Here is a 19,057-nt window from a genome sequence, read left to right on the forward strand (position 1 = left end):
GGCGCCCTTGATTTCTTCTTTTAACTGACTTTTCCTTATGTCTGCTTGTGCCAGGTTTGTTTTTTGTTTTTGTTTTTTTTTTTTTAATTTTTTTTTTTAAAGATTTTTATTTATTTATTTGAGAGAGAGAGAGAATGAGAGAGAGCAAGCACATGAGAGGGGGGAGGGTCAGAGGGAGAAGCAGACTCCCTGCCGAGCAGGGAGCCCGATGCGGGACTCGATCCCGGGACTCCAGGATCATGACCTGAGCCGAAGGCAGTCGCTCAACCAACTGAGCCACCCAGGCGCCCTGCTTGTGCCAGGTTTGCATGCATTGTCATAGTCACTACTTACTTGAACCATAGGCTACTTTTCAACACACTCCTGCAAGGTTTGTAGTTTAGGTGCATTTTCTTTTTTTTCCCCCAGCTTTCTGGAGATATAAAATTATATAAAAGTGCACAGGGCGTGCCTGGGTGGCTCAGTCAGTTGAGCATCCAACTCTTGGTTTCGGCTAGGTCATGATCTCAGGGTTGTGGGATTAAGCCCTGAGTCCGGCTGCAGCTGAAATCAGCATGGCATCTGCTTGTCCCTCTTTCATCCTCCCTATGCTCGCTCTCTCTCAAATAAATATAAAAGATCTTTAAAAATATATATACTAAAAAAAATTAAGTGCACAGTGTGATGATTTGATATATGCATACATTGTAATATAATTTCCACAAGTGAAGTTCATTAAATATCTACCACCTCATAAAATTACATTAATTTTTTTGTAGAAATGCTCAAATCTACTCAGTAAATTTCACATATACAACATCATTATTAACTATAGTCACCATGCTGTATGTTACATCTTCATAACTTTTTAATCTTTTTAATTTTTCCTATTTTTTAAAGATTTTATTTATTTCAGAGAGTGAATGAGAGAGAGGGCATGAGCGGTGGGGCAGGGAAGGGAGAAGGAGACTCCCCACTGAGCAGGGAGCCCAATGCGGGGCTCAATCCCAGGACTGTGAGATCATGACCTGAGCCAAAGGCTGATGCTTAACCGACTGAGCCACCCAGGCACCCAAACTTTTTCATCTTATAACTGAACATTTGTGCTTTTTGACCAATATCTCCCCATTTCCCTCACACCCCGGCTCCTCGTATTCTACAGGCATACCCCAGAGATATTTTGGGTTTGATTCCCAACCACCACAATACAGCAAACATCACAATAAAGCAAGTCAAATGAATTTTTTGTTATTCCAGTACATATAAAAGTTACGTTTATTACACTGTAGTCTTTTTTTGCTTGGTTTTAGAGCGCAAGTGGGCAGGGAGGGGTAGAGAGAGAGGGAGAATCTTAAGCACGCTTCACACTCAGCACAGAGCCTGATGCGGGGCTCAATCTCACGACCCTGAGATCATGACCTGAGCTGAAATCAAGAGTTGGACTCTTGGGGTGCCTGGGTGGCTCAGTCATTAAGTGCCTGCCTTCAGCTCAGGTCACGATCCTAGGGTCCTGGGATTGAGCCCCGCATCGGGCTTCCTGCTCCGCGGGAAGCCTGCTTCTCCCTCTCCCACTCCCCCTGCTTGTGTTCCCTCTCTCGCTGTGTCTCTCTGTCAAATAAATAAAATCTTTAAAAAGAAAAAAGAGTCGGACTCTTAACTGACTGAACTACCTGGTGCTCCTGTTTATACTGTAGTCTACTAAGTGTCCCAGAGCATTATGGCTAAAAAAAATGTACATTTAAAAATACTTTACTGCTGAAAAATGCTACCATCACCTGAAATTCCTGCAAGTATCTTTTTTGCTGGTGAAGGGTCTTGTCTTGATATTGATAGCTGCTGACTGGTCAGGGTGGTACCTTGCAAGGTTAGGGCAGCTGTGGCGATTTCTTAAAATAAGACAACAATGAAGCTTGCTCTGTTGATTGACTCTTTCTTTCATAAGTGATTTCTCTGTAGCATGTGATGCTGTTTTATAACATTTTACCCACAGTAGAACTTCTTTGAGAATTACAGCCAGTCCTCGCAAACCATGTTATGCAATATTCTTAATTCTTTGTTGTCATTTCCACAATCTTGACAGCATTTTCACCAGGAGTAGATTCCATCTCTTTTTCTTGAATTTTTAAAAAAATTTAATTCCAGTATAATTAAATACAGTGTTTTTTAAAACATGTTTTTAAATTTTAGATTCCATCTGAATAAACTTTCTTTGCTCATCCATACAAAGCAACTTCTCATCCATTTAAAAAAATTTTTTTACTTTAATTTTTTTAAATTTAAATTCAATTAACATATAATGTATTATTTGTTTCAGGGATACAGATCTGTGATTCATCAGTCTTATATGCATTCAAATTTTATCATGAACTTGCAATAATTCAGTCATATCATCAGGCTCCATTTTTTTTCTTTTTTTAAGAATTTTATTTATTTGTGAGAGAGTGAGCAAGAGCGCGGGATGAGGAACAGAGGGAGAGGGACAAGCAGACTCCATGCTGAGTGGAGGGCTTGATCCCAGGACCCTGAGACCATGACCTGAGCTGAAATCAAGAGTCGGATGCTCGACCAACTGAGCCATCTGATGCCCCCAGGCTCCACTTCTAATTCTAATTCTCTTGCCATTTCTATCATATCTGCAGTTACTTTCTCCACGGAAGTCTTAAACCCTTCAAAGTCATCCATGAGGGTTGGCATCAACTTCCAAACACTTTTTGATACTTTGACCTCTGCCACCCATGAATGGCAGCTAGAATGTTCAATCCTTTCCAGAAGGGTTCGATTTCCTTTGCCTACATCTATCAGAAAAACCACTATGGCAGCCCTGGCCTTACAAGTTGTATTTCTTCCTTCCTTCCTTCCTTCCTTCCTTCCTTCCTTCCTTCCTTTCCTTCCTTCCTTCCTTTTCCTTCCTTTCCTTCCTTCCTTCCTTCCTTTTCCTTCCCTTCCTTCCTTCCTTTCTTTCTTTCTCTCTTTCTCTTTCTCTCTTTCTTTTCTTTCTTTCTTTTTTTTTTTTTTAGGATTTATTTATTTATTTGAGAGCGTGGGAGAGTGCATGTGTGTATGGGGGTGGCAGGAGTATAGGGAGAAGGTCTTATTAAGTAGACTCCCTGCTGAGTGTGGAGCTCGACACAAGGTTGTTCTCAACAAATTGTATTTCTTAAATAAGACTTGAAAGTCAAAATTGGGGGGCCTGAATGGCACAGTTGGTTGTGTCTGACTCTTGGTTTCAGCTCAGGTCATGATCTCAGGGTTGTGAGATCGAGCCCCACTTCAGGCTCCAAGCTTACCTGGGAGTCTGCTTGAGATTCTCTCTCCGTCTACTCCTCCTGCTCATGTGCGTGTGCATACTCTCTCTCTCAAATAAATAAATCTTAAAAAAAAAAAGTCAAAATTATTTGGGCTACATGGGCTACAGAATGGATATTGTGTTAGCAGGCATGAAAACATTAATGTTGTACATCTCCATCAGAGTTCTTGGGTGACCAGGTGCTTTGTCAATGAGCAGTAATATTTTGAAAGAAATCTTTTTTTCTGAGCAGTACGTATCAACAGTGTGCTTAAAATAGTCAGTAAACCGTATTATAAACAGGGTGCTGTCATCCAGGCTTTGTTTTTCCATTTATAGCTCAGGCAGAGTAGATTCAGCATAATTCTTAATGGTCCTAGGATTTTCAGAATGATAAATGAGCACTGGCCCCTAACAAGAGAGTTGGCCTGTGCTTTGAAGCCAGGCTTGATGTCTCTAGCTTGGAAAGTGCTAGATGGCATCTTCCAATAGAAGGGTGTTTTGTCTGCATTGAAAATTTGTTGTTTAGTGTAGTCACCTTCATGAATGATCTTAGCTAGATCTTCTGGATCACTAGCTACAGCTTTTGCATCAGCCCTTTGTATTTTGATGGTATGGAGATGGCTTCTTTCCTTCAGCCTCAGGAACCAATCTCTGCTAACTTTCAACTTGTCTTTGTGGATTCCTCACCTCTCTCAGCCTTCCTAGAATTGGAGACAGTTAGGCCCTTGCTCTGGATTAGGTTTTGGCTTAAGGGAACTTTGGGGCCACTTTGATCTATGCAGACCACTACAACTTTCTATCAGTAGTAAGGCTGATTTGCTTTCTTACCATTTGTGTGTTCACTGGAGTAGCACTTTTATTTTATTTTTACTTTTTTAAGATTTTATTTATTTATTTGACAGAGAGCGAGCAAGCACAAGCAGGGGGAATGGCAGGCAGGGGAGAATTCTCGCAGGCTCCCCACTGAGCAAGGAGCCCGATGTGAGGCTCGATTCCAGGACCCTGGGATCATGACCCAAGCCGAAGGCGGCCGCTTAACCGACTGAGCCACCCAGGCGCCCCTGGAGTAGCACTTTTAATTTCCTTCAAAGACTTTTTGTGGTTTTTTGCATTCACAACTTGGCTACACTTGGCCAGCTGTTGGGCTCAAGAGGCTTAGCTCGCTTTTGGCCTATCTCGGTTTTCAACATACCTCCTCACTAAGTGTAATCATTTCTAGCTTTTGATTTAAAGTGAAAGATGTGTCACTCTTCTTTTCACTTGAACACCTAGAAGCTACTGTAGAGTTATTAATTGGCATAATTTCAATACTGTTGTGTCTCAGGAAATAGAGTGGCCCAAGAGAAAGATAGGGCAATGACTGGTCATGGAACAGTTAGAAGAAACACATTTGTCATTTTTTGATTATGTTAAATGTCATATGGGTGTGGTTCGTGGTGCTCCAGAACAATTACAATAGTAACAAAGGGCTCTGATCGCAGATCACCATAACGAATACACTAATACTGGAAACATTTGAAATACTACAATTACCAAAATTTGATACAGACATGAAGTGAGCAAATGCTGTTAGAAAGATGGTGCCAACAGACTTGCTCGTTGCAGCCTTGCCACAGACCTTCACTTTGTAAGAAACACAGTATCTGTGAAGCATCATAAAGCAAAATGCCGTAAAACTAGAAAATAAATAAATATGCCTATACTCTCTGTTTCTATGATGTTGGCTTTTATTTTTTCCTAAGCATTCCAACCACGGTGTACAAGGGTTCCTTCTACCTTCACCCTCCCCAACACTTATCTCTGCTCCTTTTGAAGGTAACGATCTTATCAAATGTGGGTGATACATCATTGTGGTTTTGATTTGCATTTTCCTGATGATTAGTGGGGAAGAGCATTTTTTAATATACCTGTTGGATATTTGTAGATTTTCTTTAATAAAATGTCTATTTGGGTTCTTTGCCAATATATTAATCTGATTGTTTCTTTGTTATTGAGTTGTATGAGTACCTTATATATTTTAGATGTTAACCATTATGAGGTAAAGCATTTGCAAATACTTTCTCCTTTTATATTTTGTTGATTGTTTCCTTTGCTTTGCAGATTTTTAGTTTGATGTAGCTTGACTTGACTTTATTTTTGCCTTTGTTGCCTGTGCTTTTTGTTTCCTATCTGAAAACTCATTGTTAAAACCATTGTCAAGGAGCTTTTTCTCTGTTCCCCCCCCCCCCCAAGAAGTTTTACATTTTCAGGTCTACATTGAAGTCTTTAATCCATTTCAAGGTAATTTTTTGAGTGGTATAAGGTAGGGTCCCAGTTTCTTTCTTTTTTTTTTTTATTTGTTTTGTTTTGTTTTATTTTGTTTGGCATGTGCATATCCAGTTTTCCCAGCACCATTTACTGAAGAGACGTTCCTTTTCCCATGCGTGTTCTTGGCACCCTTGTCAAAGAAAGAGTAGTTAACTATATATGTGGGGGTTTATTTCTGGGCTATCATATTTCATGGGTCTGGATGTCTGTTTTTATTCCAGTACCGTAGTGTTTTGTAGTATAGCTTGAAATCACAAAGTGTGGTCCCTCTAATTTTGGATATTCATGATCAAGATTTCTTTGGCTTATTTGAGGTCATTTGTGGTGCAAATTTTAGGATTCTTTTTCTGTTTCTGGTAAAAATGTCATTGGAATTTTGGTAGATATTGCATTGAATTTTAGGTTCCTTTATGTAGTAGAAGCATTTTTTTTTTTTAAGATTTTATTTATTTATTTGACACAGAAACAGCAAGAGAGGGAATACAAGCAGGAGGAGTGGGAGAGGGAGAAGCAGGCTTCCTGCTGAGCAGGGAGCCCGATAATGCGGAGCTCAGTCCCAGGGTCCTGGGATCATGACCCGAGCTGAAGGCAGACAACGACTGAGCCATCCAGGAACCCCTATATAATAGAAGCATTTTAATAATAATTCTTTCAGTCCACAGACATGGGATATCTTTCCATTTATTTGTCTTCAATTTCTTTCATTGGTGTCTTACAGTTTTCATTGTACACATCTTTCATTTCCTTGGCTAATTTATTCCTAAGTATTATATATTTTTTAATACTCTTCCAAATGGGATTGGTTTCTTAATTTCTCATTGAGATGTTTCATTGTTAGTAATAGGCACATCTGATTTTTGTATGTAGATTTTATATCCTGCAAATTTACTGAGTTTATTTATTCATTTTGCTTTTTTTGGTGGACTTTTTAGGGTTTTCTTTATATAAAATCCATGTCATCTGCAAACAGTTTTGTTTCTTTTCTGATTTGGAGACCTTTCTATTTCTTGTCTGATTGCTCTGGATAGGACTTCCAGTACTATTTTGAATAGCAGTTATGAGCATAGGCATCTTTGTCTTGTTCCTGATAGTAGAGGGAAAGTTTTTACCTTTTCACTGTTTAATGTGTTCTTAGCTGTGGGCTTATATATGGCCTTTGTGATATTGTGGTGTATATCTTCTATACCTAATTTTGGGGGAGTTTTTATTGTGAAAGGATTCTGAATTTTGCCAAATGCTTTTTCCACATCTATTCAGATGATCATATGAGTTGCCTTCTTTGTATTAATAAGATATGGCACATTTATTGATTTACTTATGAGGAGACCACCCTTGTATCCCAGGGATAAATCTCACTTGATCACAGTTTATGATTCTTTTCATATACTGTTGAATTTGGTTTGCTAGTACTTTGTTGAGCTTTTTTACATCTGTGTTCATTAGGGATGTTGGCCTGTAATTTTGTTTTCTTCTAATGTCCTTCCCTGGCTTTGGTGTCCTAATATTAGTCTCCTAAAATGAGTTTGAAAATTCCAAGGGGTTCCTTGGAATTTTCAAATTCCAAGATTTTTGGAAGAACTTGAGAGTTTAATATTTAAAATGTGGATAGAAATCATCACTGAATCTATCTGGTCATGACCTTTTCTTTGTTGGGATATTTTTATTACTGATTCAATTTCCTTGTCTATTTGGATTTTCTATTATGATTCAGTGTTGGCGGGCGCCTGGGTGGCTCAGTCGGTTAAGTGTCTGCTTTCAGCTTAGGTCATGATCCCAGTGTCCTGCGATCAAGCCCCACATCGGGCTCCCTGCTCAGTGTGGGGGCCTGCTTCTCCCTCTCCCTCTGCCGCTCCCCAGCCTGTGCTCTCCTGCTCTCTGTCAAATAAATAAATTTTTTAAAAATCTTTAAAAAAAATGATTCAGTGTTGATAGATCGTATGTTTCTAGGAATTTATTCTAGGTTATCTAATTTGTTGGTGTATAATAGTTCATAGTAGTCTTTTTTATGATCCTTTGTGTTTCTCTGCTATCAGTTGTAATTTCTCCTCTTTTATTTCTGAATTAATTTATTTGAGTCTTGCCTTTATTCTAAGTTAGTCCAGCTAAAGGTTTTTCAATTTTATCTTTTCAGAAAAGCAGCTCTTTTTATTGTATTTCTAGTTTTTATTTTACTTCTGTTCTGATCTTTGTCTTTTCCTTTGTTTCACTAACTTTGGTCTTAGTTTGTTTTTTTCCCAGTTCCTTAAGGTGTAAAGTTAGGCTGTTTGAGAGCTTTATTATTTTTTTTTTTTTAGTGCTGGCATTTAGTGCTCTAAACTTTTTTCTTAGAATTGCTTTTTCACATTCCATGTTTTGTTTCCACTTTTGTTTTTCTCAAGGTATTTTTTTATTTTGCTTTTGACTTTTCCTTTGGCCAGTTGATTGGATAGGCATGTGTTGTTTAATACCCACGTATTTGAATTATTAAGCTTCCTCATGGTTTTTTGTGTTTTTTTTTATTTTTATTTTTATTTATTTTATTTATTTATTTTTTTAAGATTTTATTTATTTATTTGACTGAGAGAGACACAGCGAGAGAGGGAACACAAGCAGGGGGAGCAGGAGAGGGAGAAGCACGCTTCCCGCGGAGCAGGGAGCCCGATGCGGGGCTTGATCCCAGGATCCCGGGATCATGACCTGAGCCGAAGGCAGACGCTTAACGACTGAGCCACTCAGGTGCCCCTTTTGTGTGTGTTTTTTTTTTAAAGATTTTATTTTAAAAAAAGAAATCCTATTTTTTTAGGTAATCTCTACACCCATGAGGGGTCGAACTCACAACCCCGAGACCAGGTTGCAGGCTCCACTGACTAAGCTGGCCAGTCACCCCTTCCTCATGTTACTGATTTCTAGTTTTATTCATTATGTTAGGAAAAGGTACATGATAGAATTTCAGTCTTCTGAAATTTGTTAAGACTTGTTTGACATAGGGCGCCTGGGTGGCTCAGTTGGTTAAGCGACTGCCTTCGGCTCAGGTCATGGTCCCAGAGTCCTGGGATCGAGTCCCACATCGGGCTCCCGGCTCAGTGGGGAGCCTGCTTCTCCCTCTGACCCTCTCCCCTCTCATGCTGTTTCTCTCTCTCTCTCAAATAAATAAATAAATAAATAAAAGCTTTGGGGCGCCTGGGTGGCTCAGTTGGTTGAGCGACTGCCTTCGGCTCAGGTCATGATCCTGGAGTCCCGGGATCGAGTCCCGCATCGGGCTCCCTGCTCAGCGGGGAGTCTGCTTCTCCCTCTGACCCTCCCCCCTCTCATGCTCTCTCTCTCATTCTCTCTCTCAAATAAATAAATAAAAAATCTAAAAAAAAAAAAAAAAAAAGACTTGTTTGACATAACATATGATTTATTCCAGAGAATATTCTGTGTGCACTTGAGAATGTGTATGCTGCTATAGTGGATGGAATGTTCTATATATGTCTGTTTGATCCATTTGGACCAGAATGTTCAATTCAGATATATCCTTACTAATTTTCTGTCTGGATATCCACCCATTGTTGAAAGGGGGATATTGATATTAATATTCAATTGCTGTCTTTTTTGCCTTCAGATCTAGTTGAATTTGCTCAAGACTTAACTTATATGCTCTGGGGCGTCTGGGTGGCTCAGACGTTTAAGCGTCTGCCTTCGGCTCAGGTCATGATCCCAGGGTCCTGGGATCAAGTCCCACATCGGGCTCCCTGCTCCTTGGGAGCCTGCTTCTCCCTCTGCTTCTCTCTCTCTCTCTCTGTCTCTCATGAAAAAAAAAACAAAACTTATATGCTCTGATGTGTGATGCATACATACTCACAATTTTTACGTCTTCTTGGTGAATTCATTCCTTTATCATTATATAATGACCTTGTCTCTTGTGACAGTTGTTGACTTAAAGTCTGTCGTATCACCTATAAGTATAGCTACCCATATTCTGTTTTGGTTTCCATTTGTGTGGAATATCTTTTCCAGTTCCTTCACTTTCAGCCTTTTGTTTTGAGTTCAGCCATGGTATCTCTTTTGCCATCTTGTTAATTATTGTCTGAGTGTTTTGTAGCACCTTTCTTCCTCTCTCACTGTCTTCCTTTGTGATTTGAGGATTTCCCATGGTGTTATGCTTTCGTTCGTTTATCTTTTGTTTCTACTGTAGGTTTTTGCTTTGTGGTTACCATGAGGCTTCTTTAAGTCATCTTATAACATTCTGTTTGAAGCTGATAACTTTAATTGCATACAAAAACTCCTTTACTCACCTCCTTCACATTTTTTGTTTTTAATGTCACCATTTACATTTTTTTTTTAGATTTTATTTATTTATTTGAGAGAGAGCATGAGCAGCGGGGAGGGCCAGAGGGAGAAGCAGACTCCCCACTGAGCAGGGAGCCCGACAGAGGGAGTCGGACGGGGAGCTCGATCCCAGGACCCCGAGATCATGACCTGAGCAGAAGGCAGACGCTTAACCCACCCAGCCACCCAGGCACCCCACATGTTTTTATATTTTGTAACCATTCACAGATTGTTGTAGATAGTTTTTTTTTTTTTTTTAAGATTTTATTTATTTATTTGAGACAGAGAGAATGAGAGACAGAGAGCATGAGAGGGAGGAGGGTCAGAGGGAGAAGCAGACTCCCCGCCGAGCAGGGAGCCCGATGCAGGACTCGATCCCGGGACTCCAGGATCATGACCTGAGCCGAAGGCAGTTGCTTAACCAACTGAGCCACCCAGGCGCCCCTGTAGATAGTTATTTTTAATAGTCTTTTGTCCTCCTTACTGGTGTTGAGTGATTAACACACTATTAGAGTATAGTAGTCCCTTGTTATGCATGGGGGGCGGAGGGGGGAATATGTTCCAGGACTCCCAGTGGATGCCTGAAACTTCAGATAGTACTGAACCCTATACATAGTATGTTTTCTCTTATACATACATACCTATGATAAAGTTTAATTTATAAATTAGATACAGTAAGAGATTAACAAAAATAATAAAATATAATAATATTAATAGTACAATAAAAGTTATGTAAATGTGTTCTGTTTCTCTCCAAATATCTTATTATACCATACTCACCCTTCTTGTGATGGTGTGAGATGATACAATACCTAAATGATGAGATGAAGTGAGGTGAATGACTTAGGCTTTATGACATAGCATTAGGCTACTCTTGACCTTCTGACAATATGTTATAATGAAGGAGGATCATTTGCTTTTGGACCATAGTTGACCATGGGTAACTGAAACCATGGAAAGTGAAATAGATAAGGACGGACTCCTATATTTTGAATATGACTATACAATTGCATTTATCAGTGTGTTCTATATTTTCATGTTACTAATTAGCATACTTTTATTTTAGTTTGAAGAACTGTGTTTAGCATCTTTTGTAGGGTAGGTCAAGTAGTGATGAACTCCCTCAGCTTCTGTTTGGGAAAGTCTTTCTCCTTCATTTCTGAAGGACAGCTTTGCTGGTAAAGTATTTTTGGTTTGCAGTTTCTTTGTTGCAGCATTTAGAACACATCATCCCACTTTCTCTTAGTATTCAGTGTTATAGCTGAGAAAACTGCTCATATCCTTATGAGGGGGAGGGGAGTTCCCCTGTATGAATTTTTCTCAGGGCTTTCAAATTCTCTTTGTCATTACATTTTGACTTTTATCATGAGTTGACCTTTGAACAACATGAGGTTTAGGGGTGCCAACCCCTATGCAGCCAAAAAACCGTATATAACTTTTGACTATCCCCAAAACTTAGCCACTAATAGCCTATTCTCCACCAAAGCCTTACTAATAACATAAAGTCAATTAACCCATATTTTGTATATTATATATATACTGTATTCTTATATTAAAGTAAGCTAGAGAAAAGAAAATGTTAAAATCTTAAGAGTAAATACATTTATAGTATTTTAGTGTATTTATTGGAAAAAGTCTGCTAATGAATCAATCCGCACAGTTCAAACCCATGTTGTTCAGAAGGGTCAACTGTAATGTGTTGGTGAAGTCCTCTTTGGTTTGAATCTTTTTGGGGACTTATGAGCATCATGTACCCAGATTTCCATGTCTTTCCCCAGATTTGGGAAATTTTCATCCATTATTTATTTTTTAAAGATTTTATTTGTTTATTTGACAGAGAGACACAGTGAGAGAGGGAACACAAGCAGGGGGAGTGGGGGAGGGAGAAGCAGGCTTCCCGAAGAGCAGGGAGCCTGATGCGGGGCTCGATCCCAGGACCCTGGGACCATGACCAGAGCCAAAGGCAGACACTTAACGACTGAGCCACCCAGGAACCCCATCCATTATTTTTTAATCCATTATTGTTTAAGTAAGATTCCTGTCCCTGCCTGTCTTCTTCAGGGCCCCCATAATGCAAATATTATTCTGTTTTCATGATGTCCTATAATCCACATAGACTCTCTTTATTCACTCTTTTTAGTTGTCTTTTTTCTAATTTGACTGAATGATTTCAAAAGACGTATCTTCAGGGGCACCTAGGTGGCTCAGTTGGTTAATCATCTGCCTTTGGCTCAGGTCATGATCCCAGGGTTCTGGGATCGAGCCTTGCATCAGGCTCCCTGCTCAGTGGGGAGCCTACTTCTCCCTTTCCCTCTGCCTCTCCCCCTGCTTGTGCTTTCTCCCTCTCTCTTTCTCTCTCTGAAATAAAATCTTTTTTTAAAATGTGCAGAGCACTATTAAAAAAAGAAAAAGATGTATTTTCAGTTTCCGATTCAGATTTTGATTGATCAGGCTGGCTGTTGATGCTCTCTATTGCATTTTTCCTTCCTTCCTTCCCTTCTTTTTTTTTTTTTAAGATTTTTTTTTTTAATTTATTTGACAGAGAGAGAGATAGCGAGAGCAGAACACAAGCAGGGGGAGTGGGAGAGGGAGAAGCAGGCTTCCTGCCAAGCAGGGAGTCCGATGTGGGACTCGATCCCAGGACCCTGGGATCATGACCTGAGCCGAAGGCAGACACTTAACGACTGAGCCACCCAGGCGCCCTCCCTTCCCTTTCCTTTCCCTTTTCCTTTCTCGCCTTTTCTTCCCTTTCATTCATTCAAGTTGGGGGCAGGGAGAGGATCTCAAGCAGACTCTGTGCTGAGTGCAGAGCCTGATACAGGGCTCGATCTCACAACCCTGAGATCATGATCTTTGCCGAAATCAAGAGTCAGACGCTTAACTGACTGAGCCACCCAGGCGCCCCCTGCATTTTTCATTTCTTTTTTTTTTTTTAAGATTTTTTTTATTTATTTGACAGAGAGAAACACAGCGAGAGAGGGAACACAAGCAGGGGGAGTGGCAGAAGGAGAAGCAGGCTTCCCGCAGAGCAGGGAGCCTGATGCGGGGCTCAATCCCAGGACCCTGGGACCATGACCTGAGCAGAAGGCAGATGCTTAACGACAGAGCCACCCAGGCGCCACCATTTTTCATTTCATTCATCGTATTCTTTACCATAACTTTTTTCCAGTATAATTAACATACAGTGTTTTATTTGTTTAAGGTGTATAGTATAGTATACCATAATTTATTTGGTCCTTTTTTATATTTTCTTATCTGTTGAAAAAGCTTGTATTGTTTATAATTGTTCTCCTTATTTCATTGAATTGTCTGTGTTTTCTTGTAGCTCATTGAGCTCCCTTAAAAGAATTATTTTGAAATCTTTGACAATTCTTAGATCTGCATTTCTTTGGGGTGACTGATCAATTACTGTGTTCCTTTGGGGGTGTCCTGTTTCCTTGATTTTTTTGTGTGTGTGTTTCTTACGGCCTTGCATTTTTTTTTTTTTTTTTTTTTTTACATTTTATTTATTTGAGAGAGAGAGCGCACAAGAAGGGGGAGCGGGAGAGGGAGAAGCAGACTCCCTGCTGAGCAGGGAGCCCGATGCGGGACTCGATCCCGGGACTCCAGGATCATGACCTGAGCTGAAGGCAGTCGCTTAACCATCTGAGCCACCCAGGCGCCCTAGCCTGCATTTTTGTCTGTGCATTTCATGAAGTAGTTAGTCCCTTCTTCCAGACTTTACAGAAAGGTTTTGGTGGGGAAGATCTTTACCTGTGTGTGGATGTGAGTGCACCGGCTTGGTGGGGTGTGGCAGTTCTGACTACAGTTTGGTCAAGAGGCTTAGTGTCTGTGCAGCTCTGTTTCCTGAGATCAGTGTCATCAAAGACTGTAGGAGTCCTCAATAGCCAAGGCTGTGTGTGTCCAAAGTAGTAGACAGTGCTACTGGGAACCTCCTGATCTCTTTCTCCCACAGAAAATGTTTTGTCTCGTGCCTGAGACCTGGGCACTCAGGTGATAGCCATGGAGCAGTTGCGCGGCTGGGGTCCAGGGTGTATGCAGGGTTGGTGTGAGTGGCGGCTCTGCTCCTGGAATGGAGCAATAACTCCTTTTTTGGTGGAGGGGGCCACTCAGTATATTCTTCTCTGGCAGGTCCCCCATGGTGATAGCTATTGGTTACCTCAGTGCAAAAGCTGCCGGGGTCTTCTGCAGAGCAGGCATATGGGGTCCATGCCTGCAAACACTTGGACACGTCTGCTGGGTAATCTGTGATGTTCTGCCACTATAGCAGGACTTGTTGATGTTCTCTGCAGCAGAGGCTGCTGAGGTGCCCTCCAGAGTAGGGGAATGGAGTGGCATCAGTCCTTTGGCTGACATAGCCCCACCCTTCTTATTTTCTGCCTATATCCAGCTGTCTTCACTAAGCCAGTGTCCCCATCAATCCTTCCTGTGTGGTTATTCTCCTTTTTGTGTGCTCCATTGTGTCACTGTAGTAGTTTTTTTTTTTTTAATGATTTTATTTATTTATTTGAGAGAGAGAGAGCGTATATACAAGCAGGGGGAGTGGCAGAAGGCGAGGGAGAAGCACACTCCCCGCTGAGCAGGGAGCCTGATGTGGGGCTCAATCCCAGGACATTGGGATCATGACCTGAGCCGAAGGCAGATGCTTAACTAACCCAAGTGCCCTTGTAGTATCTTAATTGACTCTTAAGCCTGCCAAAGACAAAGGCTGGTTTCCTCTTGTATTATGCTGACATCACCTTGCTGTCTTTTGTGCTGAATAGCCCGGGATAGTGCTGGCTATTCATTTGTCCTGTTTTTCCCTTAAGACTTGTATCGTCCATGTCCCATGTAGTTGCTCAGGGCTTACACGGAAGAATCCTTTGTGTATCAGAGGATGGGCAGGACTCCAGACATGACAGAGTGGACTCAGAGGGTCATGGTCCTGGTCAATGGATGGAGAGAGTGTTCAGATCACACCAGGTCCCCCATGGTGAACCTGTCTTTATTCACCCACACTTTCATGCTGTTTTCAGTGGCCACACTTCATTTCTACCTTCTCAGTTCCATTTTGACATTTTGCCAATTTGTCAGTTCTCTCATCATTTCTACTATGATTTCCAGCACAGGGATAATCTCCACCTCTCTGGACTCCACATCTCACCCATTTCTCTCACTGTTGCTGTACTCCAGCATTGGCCATGAGATGTTCACACATCCCTAACTTGACACTGAACAGCAGCTAATCTGTTACAGTTGGGTTTTAATGGGCTTGCATGCATGCTTTTACCCAGCCTCACATCAGCAGTAGCAAAGGTCCTGCCAAAGACTCTTGGCAGAGAAATGAGTTGTAGTCCTTGCCTCTTTTTCTTGTCTCATATCCTGTCTTTGTATCCTTCCCCTGGTGAGGTCTCCACCATTCTGTGACCTTAGGGGTCAAATAATGCACAGTGGCTGTTCCAACTGAATTCCAACTGCTGTGTCTGGAAAAGCATGTCATACACTCCTGCCTAGATGAGATGGATGCATATATGTGATGGGCTCACCCCCTCACTATAGTCAACACATATTTCACCAGCATTTCTTTGCGTTCAGGTTGTTGCTGTGGAGCAGACGATACGGAGGCATCTTTTGAACAGAGCACTTCTATAGGTGTGTCACAGACCACGACGCCCAAGGCAGCTCAGTCTTCCCGGAAGACCCACCCCTGTGAGATGTGTGGTCCAGTCTTGAGAGGCATTTTCCACTTGGCTGCGCACCAGGGAAAAGAAAACAGCCAGAAACTGATGAGGTGTGGGGCATGTGCGAAACGATTTTATTTCAACATAAACTCTCAGCAGCAGGAGCAGCACGTGGGAGAGAAACCGTTTAGATGCGCTGTGGACAAGGCCTCTTTTGTGAAGAGCTGCAGAATCCATGATTCAGGAAAGCCCTTTACCTGTGGAGAGGTTGAGAAGGACTTCCTATCTGGCTTGGGGCATCTACAGCAAGAGGCCACACATACTGGGGAGAAGCCACACACGATCACCCAGTGCAGGGCAACTTTACAAAGCAGAAAAAGTCATTACACCTGGGGAGAATTCAAGAAAGCCTTTGGTCCCAAACACACACTTGTTCAGGACCACTGTTTTGTGTGCAATGAATGTGGGAAAACATTCAGGTACAAATCTTCATTTGCTATACACCAGAGATTCCATACTGGAAAAAGACATCATGAGTTTGGTGAATGCGGAAAATCCCTTAGGCAGAGCTCAGCCCTCAGTCAACATGGAAAGACTCACACTGGGTCCAGGCAATACAAGTGCAGCAAATGTGGGAAATCCTTAAGCCACAAATCTGTCCTCATTCATCCCCAGAAATGGCACAATGGAGAAAACAGCTATGTGTGCAGTGAATGTGCAAAATCTTTTAGCCATAGCTCAGTGTTGATTCCATGTAGAGGTCAAACTGGAGAAAGGCCTTACAAGTGTAGTGACTGTGCAAAATCTTTTACCTCTATCTCTGCCCTCAGTTATCATCAGAGATCTCATACAGGAGAAAGGCCTTATGAATGCACTGAATGTGGGAAATCTTTTATCTCTAGGTCTGACCTCCGTTATCATCAGAGAGTTCATTCTGGAGAAAGGCCTTATGAGTGCAGTGAATGTGGGAAATCTTTCATCACTCGTACTGCTCTCCGTTATCATCACAGAGTTCACACTGGAGAAAGGCCTTACGAGTGCAGTGAATGTGGCAAATCCTTTACTCGAAGAAATAACCTCATTATACACCTAAGAGTTCACTCAGGTGAAAGACCTTATGAGTGTAGTGAATGTGGGAAATCTTTTACCTTTAGCTCCAGCCTGCGTTACCACCACAGAGTTCACACTGGAGAAAGGCCTTATGAGTGTAGTGAATGTGGGAAATCTTTTAACAATAGGTGGACACTCATTCGACACCGGAGAATTCACACAGGAGAAAAGCCTTATGTGTGCAGTAAATGTGGGAAATCTTTTACCTGTAGCTCCACTCTCCAGTATCATCATCGAGGTCACCTCGGAGAAAGACCTTATGAGTGTAGTGAATGTGGGAGATCTTTTACCACTAGTTCTGCTCTCCGTTATCACCAGAGAGTTCATACTGGAGAAAGGCCTTATGAGTGCAGTGAATGTGGGAAATCTTTTATTTCTAGGTCTGACCTCCATTATCATCATAGAGTTCATTCTGGAGAAAGGCCTTATGAGTGTAGTGAATGTGGGAAATCCTTTATTCGAAGAAATAACCTCATTTTACATCAGAGAGTTCACACAGGAGAAAGGCCTTACAAGTGTAGTGAATGTGGGAAATCTTTTAACAATAGGTGGACGCTCATTCAACACCAGAGAGTTCACACAGGAGAAAAACCATATGTGTGCAGTGAATGTGGGAAATCTTTTACCTGTAGCTCCACACTCTGTTACCACCAAAGAGTTCATGAAGGTAAAAGGCCTTATGAATGCAATGAATGTGGGAAATCTTTTACCTCCAGTTCCACTCTTCGTTACCATCAGAGAGTTCACACAGGAGAAAGGCCTTACAAATGCAGTGAATGTGGGAAATCTTTTACTTTTAGTGCCAGCCTTCGTTATCATCACAGAGTTCACAGTGGAGAAAGGCCTTATGAGTGCACTGAATGTGGGAAATCCTTTAAGGATAGATCACAATTCAATAAACACCGGAGAACTCACACGGGAGAAAGGCCTTACGAATGCAGTGAATGTGGGAAAACGTTTAGCCAAAAATCTTCCCTGTCAATACACCAGAGAATTCATAATAGCGAACGGTCTTATGAGTGTAGTGCTTGTGGGAAATCTTTTACATCTGTCTCTGGCCTTGGTTATCATCATAGAGTTCATAGGGGAGAAAAACCTTATCAGTGCAGTGAATGTGGGAAATCTTTCACCAATAGCTCAATACTGATTCGACACCAGAGAGTTCACACAGGAGAAAGACCTTATGTGTGCAGTGAATGTGGAAAATCTTTTACCAGTAGCGCTACCCTCTCTTATCATCAGAGAGTTCATGCAGGTAAAAGGCCTTATGAATGCAGTGAATGTGGGAAATCATTTACCTCCAGTTCCACCCTTCGTTATCATCAGAGAGTTCATGCAGGAGATAGGCCTTTCGGGTGTGGTGAATGTGGAAAATCTTTTATCTCTAGCTCCAAACTACGTTATCATCAGAGAGTTCACACTGGAGAAAGGCCTTATGAGTGCAGTGAATGTGGAAAATCCTTCAGGGATAGTTCCCAATTCAGTCAACACCGGAGAGGTCATACTGGAGAAAGGCCTTACGAGTGTAGTGAATGTGGGAAGTTTTTTACACGAAAATCTACCCTCTCTCAACATCAAAGAGTTCACACTAGAGAAAGGCCTTAGGTGTGCAGGGAATGTATAATTTCCTATTCACTGTTAACACTGGAGGGAACTCTGAGGAGCCATCTGAACTGAATCTCAGACATCTAAACATGCACAGTGGGATATCTCTTGGAAGTTTCAGTACTGTAGTAAGCTTGTGTAAATATGTTGCACTTTCTAAGCTGTCCAGGGCGCTTTCTAGATTTAGCTCACTGCTAGATTTTGTGACCAAAGCCTTTTCACAACTCTCCTGCCTGGCAGGTCCACAAAGTACGCATCCGTCACCTCCACAATGTATTCAGTGAAGCTGACCTTTGTTCTCTCATGAATTAGAACAAATTAGTCGTAACCTGAGCCCTTAGGGTCAGTTTCCCCATCTCCTTAAGTACCTTGGGCATGGACCTGAATCATTGATGACCCAGGAAATAAGGGTTTGGCTGGTAGCTTACAGAGAATGACTACCTTTTTCAGGGACATGTTAGTCTCATGTGACACTTGTGATGAGTTTTTTCAGCTTCCAAGTCCGAAACGGTAAATGTCTGCCGCACATTGCTTTGGCTTATGTGATTATCAAGGCCTTACTCTTTAAGTCCTCTTTAATCTTAGATTTCTACTTACTCTATGGGGTAGTTTATATATGGATTTGGGCTCAACAAGCATCGCTGGGTGAACTTTTTAGGAGTCTCAAATTGTCTGTGCTTAAGGAGGATGGCAGAAAATAGCTTGCCAATTTTGACCAAATTTGCATTGCTGCCCCACAACCTCTGAAAAACTGCAGGGCTTTCTGGTTTTCATTTGAGATCTGGATGCTTTGTGTTTTAGGAGTTTCAGTGATGAC

The 19,057-nt window shown here is 41.5% G+C and overlaps 2 protein-coding genes across 5 annotated transcripts in view; both read left to right on the forward strand.

Annotated features, from left to right (window-relative positions):
- Positions 1-19,051, forward strand: part of LOC102737268 (uncharacterized) — a 106,772-nt gene extending 87,721 nt beyond the window's left edge. For all 4 annotated transcript variants that reach the window (XM_081807722.1, XM_081807723.1, XM_081807725.1 and 1 more), the window contains one exon: positions 15,440-19,051. In XM_081807722.1, coding sequence (XP_081663848.1) covers positions 15,440-18,240 — 2,801 coding nt within the window. In that variant the 3' untranslated portion in view covers positions 18,241-19,051. The remainder of the gene's footprint in view (positions 1-15,439) is intronic.
- Positions 1-19,057, forward strand: part of ZNF274 (zinc finger protein 274) — a 365,529-nt gene that overhangs the window by 45,584 nt on the left and 300,888 nt on the right. The window lies entirely within an intron of this gene.

Source organism: Leptonychotes weddellii, chromosome 16 (assembly GCF_054177405.1).
Source record: "Leptonychotes weddellii isolate Sample4059 chromosome 16, ASM5417740v2, whole genome shotgun sequence".
Classification (NCBI taxonomy): domain Eukaryota; kingdom Metazoa; phylum Chordata; class Mammalia; order Carnivora; family Phocidae; genus Leptonychotes; species Leptonychotes weddellii.